The sequence below is a fragment of the Prunus dulcis genome, chromosome 3 (genome assembly GCF_902201215.1).
Source record: "Prunus dulcis chromosome 3, ALMONDv2, whole genome shotgun sequence".
In the NCBI taxonomy this organism is placed as follows: Eukaryota; Viridiplantae; Streptophyta; class Magnoliopsida; order Rosales; family Rosaceae; genus Prunus; species Prunus dulcis.
This window is the reverse complement of record NC_047652.1, coordinates 10,032,106-10,047,771: the sequence shown is the minus strand read 5'-3', so window position 1 is coordinate 10,047,771 and position 15,666 is coordinate 10,032,106. Positions and strand designations below refer to the sequence as shown.

At 36.1% G+C, this 15,666-nt stretch overlaps 2 protein-coding genes across 5 annotated transcripts; both read left to right on the top strand.

Moving 5' to 3' along the window:
- Window positions 1–5,298: 5,298 nt before the first annotated feature.
- Window positions 5,299–6,425, top strand: LOC117622778 (senescence-specific cysteine protease SAG39-like). The gene is made up of 2 exons (XM_034353552.1): window positions 5,299–5,743; window positions 5,833–6,425. The coding sequence occupies exons 1-2, from the start codon at window positions 5,299–5,301 to the stop codon at window positions 6,423–6,425; spliced, it is 1,038 nt and encodes a 345-aa protein (XP_034209443.1).
- A 1,638-nt stretch (window positions 6,426–8,063) lies between these two features.
- On the top strand, window positions 8,064–13,292 carry LOC117623587 (anaphase-promoting complex subunit 13). 4 transcript variants are annotated; one of them, XM_034354631.1, is made up of 4 exons: window positions 8,064–8,193; window positions 11,458–11,598; window positions 11,713–11,766; window positions 12,965–13,260. In XM_034354631.1, exons 2-4 carry the CDS (start codon window positions 11,523–11,525, stop codon window positions 13,024–13,026), a joined length of 192 nt encoding a protein of 63 aa, XP_034210522.1. In that variant the 5' UTR covers window positions 8,064–8,193; window positions 11,458–11,522; the 3' UTR covers window positions 13,027–13,260. The 4 variants fall into 4 exon arrangements, with proteins under 4 accessions (XP_034210522.1, XP_034210524.1, XP_034210525.1 ...); XM_034354633.1 differs by lacking the exon at window positions 8,064–8,193 and adding an exon at window positions 8,206–8,318 and having other exon boundaries at window positions 12,965–13,191; XM_034354634.1 differs by lacking the exon at window positions 8,064–8,193 and adding an exon at window positions 8,885–9,103 and having other exon boundaries at window positions 12,965–13,292.
- The last annotated feature ends 2,374 nt before the right edge of the window (window positions 13,293–15,666 follow it).

The following is a 15,666-nucleotide window of genomic DNA, read 5'->3' as shown; positions in this document are numbered from 1 at the left end:
TTTTTCTCCTGCAGCAGTTTTCTTCTTCTGTCGTTTCCTTCTCTTTCTTTTTTCTTCCCCTTATTTCTCTACAGCTGCCCTCTTTATAAGCTAGAGACCTCTTTAGTGTAGGATGTTTCATTTGAAAACTGAATAATCAGCTCTCCCAAAAATAGGAGCCACCAACCTCTCTTAAGAGTTTTCATTGGTCTAGACTCCCACCTTTTTTCCAAACTCTTTTCTTATAGATGGTTGTTAAGCCTTATCTCTACCCCCAATTTGCTGCTTGCTAGACATGACAAATAACGGTCCAATCCCATGTTTGAATTTTTTTTTTTTTTTTTTTGGTGATATTTTTTTTATTCCAACAATGACGAAATTGGGTATGTAGTTGGTGCATTAAATTGATTGGATTGAAATGTACACCATTTACTCTTTGACTGTAATTTAGAGCATTACAATAATAGCAATAAAATTGGATTTCAGGCCAAAAATGGATTTTGTAACTAAGCAATTTTTGGAAATTTTAAAAACATAGAAAACGTATTGCCAAATTGGAAAATTGGAAAATTACCTTACTGGGAAATGCCCAATTTTCGAATATACTCAAATCAAAGAAAAATTGAGAATGACAAAATATGAAGAACAACGAAAATATAGAAACGTGATACGGCCGAAAAACAAATACAAACCACTGCATATAAAATTGAAATTTTGGGAAAATACCAAATTTGTATTACCAATTTGATGCACACGATCCAACAGTTCAGCAAATGTGATGGTCCGTGGAACTATTAAGCCTTTTGAGTCACCCCCTTCGTATTTGCACATCTTCTTTGAGGTTACCCATTTTCCATTGTAGCAAACCTGAATAACAATTGTCTCCATTTCTGACCATGACAAAACAACATTTCATTACCACAATACAACCACAATAACCACACAATAAGAAGACAATACCACAGCAATATAAAGGCAAATAACCACAATATAGCAGCAATATAACAGCAACGTAACAACAATACGACTGCAAAATAACATGAATACAACAGCATCCACTACATCAAACGGAAAATCCCAAGTTTCCAGATTCACAAATCCATATCAATCTAAATGCAATTGGTCAAACCCAAATGGATGAGTATGAAGATTCAAAAAACCTAACCGAAAGCAATTAAACCCAAAACCAATTTAACAGAATCCCAAACAGTCAAACAAAACTTATTTCACATAATCCCACAGATATTAAGAAAATAACCATCAACCCTACTTTTTCAAGGTCGTCGATCCAGTAGAGCTTCAAGGGTGCAAGCACCTATTCAGAAGACATACCTAAAATAGGGGGTTAAGGGAAGGGGTCGCGATTCAAAAGAGAGAGCAAGACAAAGCTGCGAGAGAGAGAGAGAGAGAGAGAGAGAGAGAGAGAGAGAGAGAGAGAGAGAGAGAGAGAGCTATGCTACAAAGAGAGCAAAGAGAGAGACATATAGTTGCGCCAGAGAGAGAACAAGAGAGGTGAGATAGACCAAAATTTCTTTAAAAAGTGATATGTGTGCAATCAGTGAACAATAAAAATGTATTTATAGGTGATAGTTTTAAAATTTAAGGGGAGGGGTGGTATTTTCACAAAAAAATGTAAAATTGGTGGCATTTTGAGCTATTTCCCTAAAAAAAAAAAAATAAATATGCTATATGCGTTTTAATATAATTCTCTACATAAAAACTTATTAGTCCACCGAAATGTAGCCTAATAATCCATTATCCATACAATTTTGTAGGTCTATAATCATCTTATATTTAATTTGTTTGCTTAGTTAAGAAACATAATCCCTTAATAAATACTCACGACTTGAACTATCTACCTTTAACCATTTTCTCCCAATGTTTCCTTAGCTTGTTTGTTGTCAATGTTCATGTTAACGGCCATCCTATCACTCTTTACAATTAATTAGCATGGTTGATATGATTTAGTGTATACTTTTATTTTTAGAAACAATATAGAAATTGTAAGTTTTTTTTTTAATTTTTAAAAAAAGAAAAAGATTTTAAGGTAATAACTTTAACTAGCCTACCCGTTGAAAAATTCTTAGTTCCGCCCTTGCGTGGGGTTGAGTTCTCTCAAGTGTCGATAACGCCTAAGTGCTCAATCCCCAAGATATTTGGGAATCTTTAATTATGGCTCAACCCATACTTGGGAAACTTAAACTTGTACATTTGTGTAACGAGATTCCAAATGAGGTCAATAGAAAATGAGTGCTACTAAATGAACCATAAAATTAACTGAGTGCACCCTATTATCAAACTATTTATTGAATTACTAATTTACCCTAATATAAAATAACCAAAAAAGATATATTGAATTGTGAAACAAATATAATTTTAATAAGTACACCCTACTCACCATATCCAACTCTAATCAAACGTAGAGAAGTTTTCGTTTTTGTTTGATGCCGATGACAAACAACGCAATGAGCATTGGCAGTAGTGCAAAGAGGTGTCATTGAATGTTTGTTCGCTTGCCCCTTCCTTTGCCAACCAACAGCCCTCCATTGCTGCCCAACAACTCCTCCATTAGACATGAAGGTTAAAAAAATTATTAAGAGACCAAATCTGAAAGTGGAAGACCATCTAACTATTCATAACAATCATTGAAGATATTAGTTGGATCTAAAGTTCAAATAATAGAAGGCATTTGGGAATTGGTTTTCAAGTTTATGTGAATCAAGTTTGCAGTAGCTATTAGACCCATATGGCGTGTTGTCGAACTAGTTTGAACAAATTCATTATTTGAAGACTAAATCAAAAAACCCCATTAAGATGAGAAAAAAAACAGAAGAAGGAATTTGTAGAACAAATAAAAACCCAAATTTGTTCAAATTGACACATTTTAATGTGAAGAACAAAAGTTTTAGAAAAAATTAAAATATGACGTGGCAAATTAGATGCGATATGCTGGTGTTATTCAAATAGAGTGTACTTAGTTAATTCATGAACAAAAGCTTGAGAGACATATGCTAGTGTTATTCATGATTTTTTTTTATTAAGTACTATATGTATTTTTGGTAGTTAAATAGGGTATATTTAGTTAATTTTACATTTTGATTTAAATGTTAGAATGTACTCAATTAATTTTAAGGTTCGTTTAACATCACTCTAGAAAATCTAGCAGAGTGATTACATTTATTAAGTTCAATTTTGATCAGTACAGTAAAATTATAAAAGCCCACTAGTGAAGTGTGATTGGTCCATAAAAGCCCAGAACCTGTTTCGATCGGTTGGTTTTTTCCCTCCAAAACTCCTCTATCTGATCCATATAGCACAGAAAGCAGTTATAAAGAATCTCAATTCTGTTAGCACAGGGAGCATGGCATTACATTTCAGTTTAGAAGAAAGCTAAAAGAAGACGAAATTAGAAGATAGCCCAGAAAGATTGTTCTAAAAGCGACCATGGAACTGAAAGAAGCTACCCCAATTGATGATCAGAAGGGGAGTGAGATAATGCTTCTTGAAAACCCATTTGCAAGGGCAGAGCTTGATGAGCTGAGAATTGGAGATCAATCTTTGCTCAAGTTTCAGAAGTTGCAGAAATCTAAGGATGCAGTGTTTGTTTCTGTGCCAAGTGACCAAGATGGGTTGATGAAGAATGAAGCAAATGTGCAGAAAGAAAAGGAAGAAGAGGCTCTGAATCTGAAGTTGGAGAAACAGAGAAAGCTGAAAGAATCCAAGAAGGAGAATAACAATTACTTTGGAGGAGCAAAAGTGCAATCTTGGGAACTGCTTGGAGGAACCAAAAGGAAATCAAATATGGTTCTCAAGATAACTGGTGCATGGTGCAGATATGGAGAGAATAATAGACAGAAAGAAGTGGAAGAAGCTCTAGAGTTAAATAAATCAAGAAAGCCGAATTGCTAATTCTCTGGTACTGATTCTGAAGCAGTAGAATCTTCTGATCCTTCGCCTGCAGATGCATTGAAGATTCGTATTAAGAACAAGATTCCCACAGCCACAGACTTGAAGTTGAAGTTGAAGGAAACCAAATCCGAAATCCTGAGTGCACGAGACAAGGATTTGCTGGGTAAGCATCACCGGATTAGAAGTGTCTATTTTCAATGTTAGTAGTTAGATCATTAAAGTCATTCATCTGGACTGACTGCATATGATTGAGAATTGAGATAAAGCTGTATTTTCGTGAACACTTGATGGAAATGGAAATGGTTTCTACAGTGACATTTAATCAAACAGCTTACCTGCAATACTAGATAAACATTTTACATTTAATCAAACAGCTTTCTGCAAGATAAACATGTGAATATTGTGTCTAATACTTTCATATATAGACTATAGAGCAATTGAAAACCACTTTGAACATAAGAAAATATAAGGAAACGACTTTATTGAAGCAAATATAAATTATAAGCTCTTTTCAACGAAAACATCTTGTATGATGTTAGGAGAGTTCTCATACCATAAAGATACTTCAATTAAAGACAAAGCAAAACGAAGTAGTCTATAGACCGTTAAATAGGCCTCCCTGATCCTGACCTACAAAAGCAAGAGAACAGCCTTGTAACTGTGACAGAAGTATTCTACAATCATGCACCACCCAACTAATATCGGACTCAAAAGAAAACATTAGGGAGACTTTGGAAAAAACCAAAGGAGAGAGAAAATTTTTAAAAGAAGCTAAAATGGACAAAATTACCCTTATTTATTTTTTGATTTCCTAAGAAATCCTTTACATTTGTATGTCTTTGGTTTGAAAGTTGAGAGGTTTTTCTGTCTTTTTTGGAAAAGCTTTGGCTTTTTCCAAAAGTGAAAGTTTTTTTATGGGCAAAACCTAAATTTACTAAAACATTAAATCATAAATTCAGCATTTAATCATTAAAATTACGAAAAATGACAAGCATGTTCTGGTACGTGTATTGGTCCGCAAATGGTCCTTAGTTTAGGATCCAACTGGTAAATAGTAGGGCCCATTGTGACCCCAAAAATGTTCTGAACACTATGCACAAAATGACGATGGATTTCTTTTTTCTTAATTTTTTTTCCTGTAGGGCCCATTGTGAACACTACGCACAAAAGGACGATGGTAAATAGTAGGGCCCATGGTGACCAATAACTTATCGTCTCACATCAACGACTTCTACCAAGGTCCATATCAGAACATTTTTGGGGTCACGAAGATTAACGACAGAGCATTTTTTGGGGCACGGAGATGGCAAAGAAACACACTACATAAACTGCGGAGGAGTCTCCCATTTCCATATACCTACTCTTTAATTCCTTTTCTTTATCAAATTCTACTTGCTTCCACTTGCTACCATGGAGTCCATTAACCTGCAGCTGTGCAAATTCTGTACTTGTCTGGCGTTAATCATCATGTTGGGTGCATGGTCTTCTGAAGCCACTTCTCGTAGTCTTCAAGATGCATCCATGCATGGGAGACACGAACAGTGGATGACTCGTTATGGACGTGTATATACCGACAATGAAGAGAAAGAAAAACGTTTCAAGATATTTAAGGAAAATGTTGCATATATAGAATCTTCCAACGCGGATGCAAGCAAACCTTACAAATTAAGAGTCAATCAATTTACTGACCTTACAAATGAAGAATTCATAGCCTCAAGAAATAGATTCAAGGGGCATGAATGTTCCACAAAAACGACTTCCTTCAAGTATGAAAATGTTACGACATCGGTGCCAGCTACGATGGATTGGAGAAAGAAAGGAGCTGTAACACCCATCAAGGATCAAGGCCAATGTGGTAAATTAGAGAAACACTACATGTTCTCCCTTTGGAAATTTTTTTTTTTCTCTTTTTTCTTACTGCTTTTATGTGCAATCAAAATACAGGATGTTGTTGGGCATTTTCAGCAGTGGCAGCGACAGAAGGAATTACTCAACTTACAACTGGTAAACTGGTCTCTTTGTCTGAGCAAGAGCTTGTTGATTGCGACACCAAAAGTGTAGACCAAGGTTGTGAGGGTGGTTTAATGGATGATGCCTTTCAGTTCATCCAACAAAATCATGGGCTTAGCACAGAAGCTAACTACCCCTACAACGGTGTTGATGGTACATGCAACACCAAGAAGGAAGCTAACATTGCAGCCAAGATAACTGGCCACGAAGATGTTCCCGCAAACGACGAAAAGGCCCTTCTTAACGCCGTCGCTCATCAACCTGTTTCTGTTGCCATTGACGCTAGTGGTTCTGACTTCCAATTCTATTCAAGTGGTGTCTTTACAGGAACTTGTGGAACGAGCCTAGACCATGGTGTTACGGCTGTTGGTTATGGAGTCAGTGATGATGGGACTAAGTATTGGTTGGTGAAAAACTCATGGGGCACGGAATGGGGTGAAGAAGGATACATAAGAATGCAAAGAGATGTTGATGCTAAGGAAGGCCTATGTGGCATTGCTATGGAAGCCTCTTACCCCACTGCATAGGTGTAGGTATTGCAGTATGTATGAAACTAATACTTAATGAAGATTGTATCTGTAAGTAAACTGGAAAGCTTAATATAAAGCTGCAAAAACTTCTCTATTTTCGTTTAGTTGTGTTTTAACGTTGCATACCTAATTCAACCAACACTTAGTTATTTGGAAGCATATACATAGCGAAGCACACATTCACTATCAAAAGGAAAATATATAACTTTAAACTAGCTACAACTCCAAATAAGAATAATTTCAAGACACACATATATTATATACTATTCTGTAACTTAGTATATCACAAACCATGTAATTATGTAACTTAGTACATCCATATTTGGGGCAATCTTTATTAGCTTAGGAAACAAGTGTAAGCCTCACTGCATCAATGTTTGAAAGTCGCTCACGTACTCATTGACACCTAATTTATTAAATTGGCAATTTTTATTTTTATTTTTATAATTTGTATAAAATTGTATAAACGGTAAAGGGAACCCCAAAAATTTAGGTGTCCATGATGAATTTTAGTTCCTTTTAAACTTTTTTGTGATATAATTTTTTTAATTGTTCATATTACTAAAATGTTCATGTCACATCAGTATGTTAATAGTTTTATTGATATATAGGCTCATTATAACATTACATTTTAGAGACAAAAGATATCATGCTGTATTTTTAAGTGGGAAAATGATGACATAATAAGAACTAATTAGAATAACAAGTGGTTAGTTGAGAATTTTTCTTCTCCAAATAGACTCTCTAAAGGTTTTTGTATAATATATGTAGTTGTAATGGTGCTTTCTCTAATTTTCTATTTAGGTCATTTAAACTCCCTTATTCAAACACACACATTGAGTTAAAAAACAATTGGCAAAGTTTAGTTGATATCGCAAGAGGAAGGTTAGATTCGAGTGAAAGAACAAGGGGCAAAACAACAACTAAACCAAAATTATAATACTCAACTCCAGAAGTTCTTTTTTCTTTCACTCACACTCTTTTAAAAAAAAAAAATACATAATAAAAAAAGGCAAAAGGTTACTCTTGGTCTCTGTAATTAACCGATTTTATCACTTTGTTCCCCGTAGTTTCAATTTTGTGAATTTTATCATTGTAGTTTTCCATTCGAAGCAATTTAAGGACAAATTTGAATTTGTGTAAAATTTCTTCAAATTCCATTGAGTTTTGACCACGTGCCCCTAGTGTGTAGGGGTAATTTGGTCCAATCAAACCATCAAATGGTAAAACACAAGCTGGAGCTCTTCACATTCACTTTCGACATGATTCTTAAACTTAGGGTTTCTAAAAAAGTTGTATCTTTGGATTGAAAATTGGGGAATTGGGAGCAATTTCAGAGTAATTTTGCTAGAATGGACGAACATACTACTCCACCTGGGTGGCATGTATGTACGTAATGGAATTGGGAGGGATTTAATAGAAAATGAAATCCTTCGTAGTAAATTTAGGTTTTAGTCACAAAAAACTTTTATTTTTGAAAAAAGCCAAAGCTTTTTCAAACATTTCAACTTTCAAATCAAAACGTACAAACATAAAGGATTCCTTAGGAAATCCAAAAATAAATAAAGACAATTTTGTCCATTTTGACTTCTTTTAAAAATTTCTCACTCCTTAGCCCTTTTCCAAAGTCCCCCTCTGTTACAGAACCAAAAATGAAAAACAAAACACACACACTTTTCTGTGATTCTTTGAGCAAAATATTTGGTCACCGAACGAGTGTTTTTCTGAGGCCTCTCTGTTCTTTGTCGTCCCTCTTCAAGTTTGGGTATGCTCTCACTCTCTCCCTCACTCTCTATCTACGCTCTCTCTTCATCTCACCGCTCCCTCTGTGGTTTCATGTTTCGGGTGCAATTTTGGGTTTGTGTTCAACTGCAATTTTTTCGATTACTGGTAAAGGGTTTAATTAGATTTTGGTTTTCTGTTGTTTGCTGGGTTCAGGTTTTTGTTTTGTTTATGGTTTGGGCGGTTTTCTGGTGCTTAAGTTTGGTTTGTAAGTTAAATTTCTGGGTTGACGCGTTAGGTTTCTGGCTACCGCATTTTTCTTAGAGCGTAAATATATTTTTTGGATTGTTGTACTTTTAATTAGTGTTATGTTAATCGTGAATATGTGATGCAAACATATTGATGGTGGATGTTCTTTATGGGTTGCTGGTTCTATGTTGGAGAAATCAAATTTTTGGTTTTCTTTTTTGCTCACTTTGATTTTAATCGGAGTGCATGCTAAAGAAACGAAATGTTGGGTTTTGTTTTACCACTTTAATGTTAAGCAGATCAAACAAAGCCCAAAAGGTTCAGATAACAAAATTGACGGAGCTTGGATGGATATGACAGTAGGGGCAACATGGAACACCAAACTTTGGTCAATAGGGTAAAGTGGGCCGCTTTGGCTTCCAAGAGACAGTAAAATTTGACCATAGTGTCACGATAAATAAGTCTTTTGATAATAACCCTCAATGTTGATGCGAAATTCTATAGTGTAGGTGCCATATATGGACCTCTCTCCTTCATATTTCTTTTGTGTTCCGTGTCTTGGTCAGTAGTTTATTATTTCTTCTAGTACCTTTATAAGCAAAGCCAAAACTGAAATTGGGGTTTATGCGTAATCCATGAATTCTCAAACTTTTTGGCTTCTGGGTATATACATCATCTGATTCATCTCTCACAATTCACAAGAAGTAAGTTCTCAGACTTCAATTTTCATAGTGACCATCAAATTTACATTGCTGTATGATCATGATTACTAAAGAGTTTCTGTGCCCTGATCATGCGAGCTGTTTTTTCAATTGCATATTTGGTTTTCCTTGTTTCATGTATATGATCAGTTTGTCATGACATAGGTTTTGTATCACTGTATGTGCTGGGCCTGTGATGTGAAATTGTTGTGGATAGCTGAAACTACTGGTTTAGTTCTCACGGTTCCAATCTTGATAATCAAATTCAAGAGTGCCACTTTTGTTTTTGGTCTGTGTATGAAGATAGCTGGAAAATCATATAAATGAGCTACTTTTATTAGTTTCCTGGCTCTGTATCCTCTGATTCTCTCTCTCTCTCTCTCTCTCTCTCTGGAGTGAATTTCTGCATTATGAGAGATGAATGGTAAATTAATTGAAGGACTCTATCTGGGTTCAATTAACTGTAAATGGATTGGTAAATTAATTGAACATTTTACTCTAGGTGGGTTCAATTAATTGTAGATAGATTGCTTTGCATTTCAAGTTAAGGATCGTTAATGCTGTTGCTTCATGAAATGGGTTTTGGTTTTATATTTTATTTGATTATTTATTAGGTCTCTCAAATACTAGGCCTTGGTTTTGCTTCAAAAGTAATTATAGGATGCTAAGACTTCCAGTCATATAATGATAGGATTTTCCATAGGAACAAATTAATTGTCCTATACTACATGTAAGTCTTCTGTGTTGGTTGTTTTTTGGGCTGTTGTCCAGTCAATAATTTTTAACTTCTATTTCATCAAGGCAATCATGTTGCATACCCGTCAAACCTTGTGACATGGTGCCTAATGTTATTCCCTGTTTGAGGTGATATACAGATGGTAATTGGAGAAAGTTACTGTTCTAATCAGTTGGTTTGTTTGTCTGATTTCTTCAGTTCACCAACAGAAACTATGACATGGTTTCCATGTAGCACACTGTTAATGATTTTGGCGGAAATTTGGTGTAACTCTGCTAAAATTGATTTTTATAAAAAACTTAGTGTCATTTTGAGAGACGGAAAGCATCCGGGAATCAACTAGACTTGAAATCTTTAAAGCTTCCTTAGACATCTAGCATAAGCTAGAATGCGGGTGTATTGCTTTATTGCCTGTTAGGTCTTTGCTGGTAAAGTTTTTGTCTTTCCGTAGGTATCATACAGAGCGAGAATGTCTCATTTGTTCCATAACAGGCGATTTAGTGTTTCAGAGATGTTTCTTGCAGCTATGGTAATAATTGATTCATTAAATATTTATATCCAAAGGCCATATCTATCTGTATGCATTCACACAAATGCTTGAGTATACAAATTTTATTTTTCCCTTCGGCTATTGTCGAGAGTGAATGCCTGCGTTTTGGTAGTGGAGAGAAGGGGAGGGGGGGTATATGAAATTCTTAATTCAGCATTTATTTGATGATTGCACCTCCATGCAATATGAAAGCACAACAGAATTAGTGTGCTTTTTGAAGTAGAATCTTTTTTAGTTTAAAGATTTTGAACGTAAAGGACAAGCATTGCAGGCACAAAACATATTTAAGTAGCATGAAACAAATAAACTACAGAGAAAAATAACTCTGTAAGTTTCATGCTACTTAAATATGGGCGGTTTTGAGTGGTGTATTTTCTATAATTTTTTTACCTGTCCTACATGAGTAAGCATTAAGCAATGACAACGGGAAATTTAGCCTAATTTTGCTTCATAATACACATATAATTATAAAACAGGAAATATCTAATGATAGAGATTTTCTTCTTTGGAATCTGGATTCTGGGCCAATGGGAATTGGATGTATTTCTTAAATTTATAATACTGATGCTACTTTTGGTGATTGAAGGCTGTTCTAGCCAAGAAGAGTGGCTGTTCTCAAATGAATGCAGAATGTGTTTGAATTTTAATTTTTAAATTCATTTCCGTGCTTGGAAATATTACAACTTCTATTTTAGGCTACTTTACCACCTGAGCTAGGGCACGTGGGTATAATGTTGCTTCTTTTTCTGTATCCTTCACTTATTGCGTCCTTATATTTCGAAAACAATGGCATTCCTAATTTCATATTTTTTAAAGACAAAGAAAAAGAAAACGTTGCAAGGTTAAGCTACCCTGTACTTCATCATGCTATGAAATTGCTGCTTTTAGTTAGATGTCATTAGCTTGAGTTTGTTTGATATATTATCATCGGTCTTGGAGATTGCTCATGTATCATGAACATGTTATGGCAGAGTTATTTTTCTCTGTAGTTTAATATACTGGTTCTGTATCTTTTGTTCTACCCAATGTATGTCTTTTATTAATGTGTTAGTTCATGTTTCTCAATTACAGATACACCGATACTAGTTCGAACTGCACAAAAATTCTGGATTAGATTTTCCTTGGGTATAGAACAAATGGCTGAGTTAAACCCGGGTATACTCATAGATATTGTGGATGAAGAATGGATGAGAAGCACTCTTCCTGATGATGGTATAGTTTTTCCTTCCCCCTTTGATATGCACTTTCATGCATTCATTGAAGGAAAAGTATTTATTTCATTAATTCTTTTCGTTCAATTGTTAAAATTGTCTTTTTTTATTGCAGAACTTCCCCTTCCGCCAGTGCTTGTTGTACGGACTGATGACACCGAGGATTCAAGTATGTCTGTTTATACTTTAAGAAACTTTTGTGACCCCCGCGAGTCCCTTTTTCCCCTGAAAAAAAAAAAAGATTTGATCCCCTTTAAACTTTCACACTGTTGCATTGTCCATTCAATTATCCGCCAAATCTGTTTTGTCTTTGTGTTAGTCTTGAATTCTTTCCCAGCTGTCCCTCTCACTCACGGAAATTGGTTTTGGGTCTCTCTCTCGCTCTCACAAATTAGTTGTGGGTCTTTATGTTTAACTCTTCAGTATACTTTTGTTACCAACTTACCAGCAAGGGGGGGTTCTTTGGTTGATATTGGCCATAGAGTGAAGAAGTGGGTTTCACATTGGGTCACGGAATGGGTTCGAGGATGACATAATGGTGTTTACCTTTTTACAGTTTTAGCAATGGATTGTGTAGGTACGCCATCTATGAATATGTGCTTTTTAATACTTCTTTGGGCAATAGGGATAGATCCAAAGCATGGGGAGCACAAGCAATGGAGCTTCAATCCCACATGTAGGAATACAAGCCTAGTTCTAGCCCAGTAGATTTGAAGAAAAAACCATATGAAATTCAGTTCCTCCATTTCTGCTTTCTGAACCACTTTAGAATTTGATTAATTTGGACATTAAGAGAAGAGCAAGAGAGTGAAGAGAGAGAAAGAGATGGTGGGAAAGGAGAGACACTTGAATAGATCAATTTACTCTCAAAAAGTGGCTCACATGCTTGATACATGACTTTTCTCAACAGGAAATTGAATGGAACTCCAAAAAACTGATCGCAGGACTCCCATTTGCAAAGTTTTGAAATTATTAACTCATCACAATATACATATTCCTTTTTTTTATTTGGGAGAGCCAGGGTGATGGTGGGGGGTTTGGGGCAGAGGAAGAAGTAGCACTGGTGTTCCGGGGGCATTGCATCAGTTTTCCATATTAACTATTAGGGCAGTTATTTCTTTGCTCGTTTGTCTGAAATATTTCGATGAATATCCTACTATACTTTGATATCATTACTTTTGCTGCTGTGGTCCATGTAATTCTTTACGTCTGTCACCCACTTTACCAGTGAAAAGTCAGGTAAACTCTAGGGAACAGGATGGATTTTTGGAGCTCGGCCATTATCTGTGGACTATTATTGCATTTGCTTGGGGGAAATTTTTTTCTTTCCTACTGATTTCTCTTTTCCAATTTTTCTCATTGATCAGATCAGGAGACTCAACGAGTTGCTGCAGATGGTTGGCATGACCTTGCTTTAGGTTCTCAGTGATTTTTATTTTATTTTATTTACTTTTATGGCATAAGAATTTGTGTAAGTACAGCCTTCTTTCGAAACGTAATTGAACCATTGTCCTTTGGATTTCTTGAATATGAGGTTTTGGAGGCCATCTTATTGACGTGAAGCTCATCATGTGCAGCGGTATAATCTTCTGTATATTTTGTAAGCAGATAGCATATTTTATTTTTCCTTCGAAACACTTTTAGGCTTGGACCATATTTTTAACTTTGCCTTGTCTGTGGATGGTTTGATTGTCATCTTTGTCTCTCCGTCTATGTCTCAGATTCGAGGCCCCTGCCCTTCCCCTTCCCTAGCCCAGCAACCACTCACCTCTAGCGTTGAAAGCTCTAAATTTGTGTGGCTGATTTGATATGCGCCGTCTTCAGTTGTAAAGGAACCTCATAGAAACAAACCCATGGTTTCAAATTGTTTATTTGTTCCATGAAAAGCCCATCTTTCTATCGTTAAATATTATTATTTTGTTTTTTGCGTCTAAACCTGAAGAAATTTCATTGAGAAAAGCAGGGCTACAGCAAGTACAACAGGGGGTTAGGAAAATATTTGTTTTCTTTCGAAAAATTTGGGTTCATTTTAGGTCTGCCATGTTGAAATATTTGGAGAGGGAGTGGGGAGGCAGATGAGAAGGTGGATGGGGCAATGGAGGGGGGATTTGGAGCTATTTTTCGAGGAGGCTTTGTTGTGTGTGGGGGGCAGGAGATTTGGGTGGGCATGGCAATGGGTGTGCTGAAGAAATTCGTTGGGGAGAAGGTAGGTGGGGCGATGGTCGTCGGAGAAGATTGGGTGAGGAGATGGAAGGGGTGGAGGGGGATGGTCGTTGGAGAAGAGTGAGTCGAGAAGGGGAGAAAAAGGAGATATAGGTTTTCTTATTTAACTGAAAATGAATTTTTAATTTTTTTTCCAAGTGGAACAATTATTAGTGTAAATAGTGGGACACACATTTTCCAGTCATTTAACAATTTGACCAACAGTTTAGCTAACCGCGAGGTGAAATTGTATGTTTTGGGTGACTAAGGTATCTTTTTGCAAGGTTTTAAAGGTTGGATGCTAATTTGAAACTCTAAAAATTCGGGTAGTTTTATGTTAACCCTACTAGTTTCATACATATGGAAATTCCTACAATCCATACCAGGAATTGACTTTGATTTTATGGTAAAGTCATGTAGTGAGGTAAGAGACAGACATAGCAATGTGTAACATCTTGTCCTGATTTTCCTTTCAAAATTTTGAAATTTTGGTGTAAAATTACCATTTTACTTATAGAGGTTGTGGTCTTTTGGTCAACTTTTGATCAGGAACGATCACACCGTCAAATCGGTCCCATCTTGGGATATGTAGTTCCTCGTATCGCTAGGAGTATGTAAGAACTTACGGATCTAGAATTGCAGGTTCAGATATGCTGGATTGACGAATCTAGGGTTAGGTTAGTTGTTGTTGTCCTTTTGAGGAATGGACGAGGATCCGATTGTTGGATCGTGACCAAACTCTTATGACGTAGTTAGTCGACTGTAGTTGACCTATAGAAACTTCCATATTAGAGATCGGAAGCAGGTCTTGTCAGAATGCCACAAAGTCCATCAGCTGCATCAATATAATTTTACCTTCTTATGTAACCTTCTTCACCCCATTCTATGCCCCATAAATTCTCCACTAACCAATACTTAGCCCTACCATCATTGATTCCATAACCAACGGCCATAACCAAGTTGTTGCTCAAACATAGAGACCAGTTTATGTTGTGAGTTGAGTAATTCCTTTCGTTGATGCTATTGCTGAAAATAGATCTGGCAATATTGTCCACGACTTGCTAAAATGATACGAATTCACACAAAAAAAGATATATCAATATTCGAGTTGGGCTTAAGAGGTCGGGTTGAAAACAGGTGGACCTGTTAAGTTAACGGGTCGTGTCAGTGTCATTTGCGAGTACCTGTTAACCCGTTAAGAACATGGTAATTTTGTAAATTTAAATCTCTCTTCTTTCTTTCTTTTTTTTCTCGCTCTTTCTTCTTTTCCTTCTCTTCCGACTCTTCCATGTCTGATTTTGTATTGCATCATCAAACATAGTTATCTTATGTTTCTATTTGAGAGATGCATGTTAAGGAGGCGTACGAGACACGAGTTGCAGACGAGGAGAAGAAAAAGCTTATGGTTTCTCTTCCACGTGACGATGAACTGAAGTTGAAGGTGTCTTTTTCAAAATGAAATGGGGAGCAAGCTGGTGGGAACAATTCTCCATCTTGTTATGTAAAGGAATTAAAGAATGAAGGCATGATTACTTCGGTTGGTTGAGAATCACCCAAGTTCTCCCCATCGTATTTATTTTGGGCATGAGACACCTTATTTGTACAGTTTGTTTGCATCGTCATTGGAAGATTCTATATAGGCTACATTTTCCTGGAATAACTGGAAACACTTCATCTTCTCCTTAATGTCGTTTTAGGCAACAAGGTCTAACTCAGTGGAAAAAAGGCTTTGACTTGCAGACCAGCGGTCTCAGGTTCAAACCCCCATGATACCTTGACATTGTTGTATGAGAGCAAACTCCCCTCCCCCATTATCGCTTGTATAAATAAATAAAAAATTCTGTTATATTTGTGTCCATAACGGGAC

Bases quoted from the DNA above. Each gene is read 5' to 3' on its own strand.
- LOC117622778 (XM_034353552.1), top strand. From the start codon at position 5,299: ATGGAGTCCATTAACCTGCAGCTGTGCAAATTCTGTACTTGTCTGGCG. The intron at 5,744-5,832 runs GTAAATTAGAGA...ATCAAAATACAG, and splicing joins CAAGGATCAAGGCCAATGTG to GATGTTGTTGGGCATTTTCA.
- LOC117623587 (XM_034354634.1), top strand. From the start codon at position 11,523: ATGGCTGAGTTAAACCCGGGTATACTCATAGATATTGTGGATGAAGAA. The intron at 11,599-11,712 runs GTATAGTTTTTC...TTTTTATTGCAG, and splicing joins AAGCACTCTTCCTGATGATG to AACTTCCCCTTCCGCCAGTG. The intron at 11,767-12,964 runs GTATGTCTGTTT...CTCATTGATCAG, and splicing joins TGATGACACCGAGGATTCAA to ATCAGGAGACTCAACGAGTT.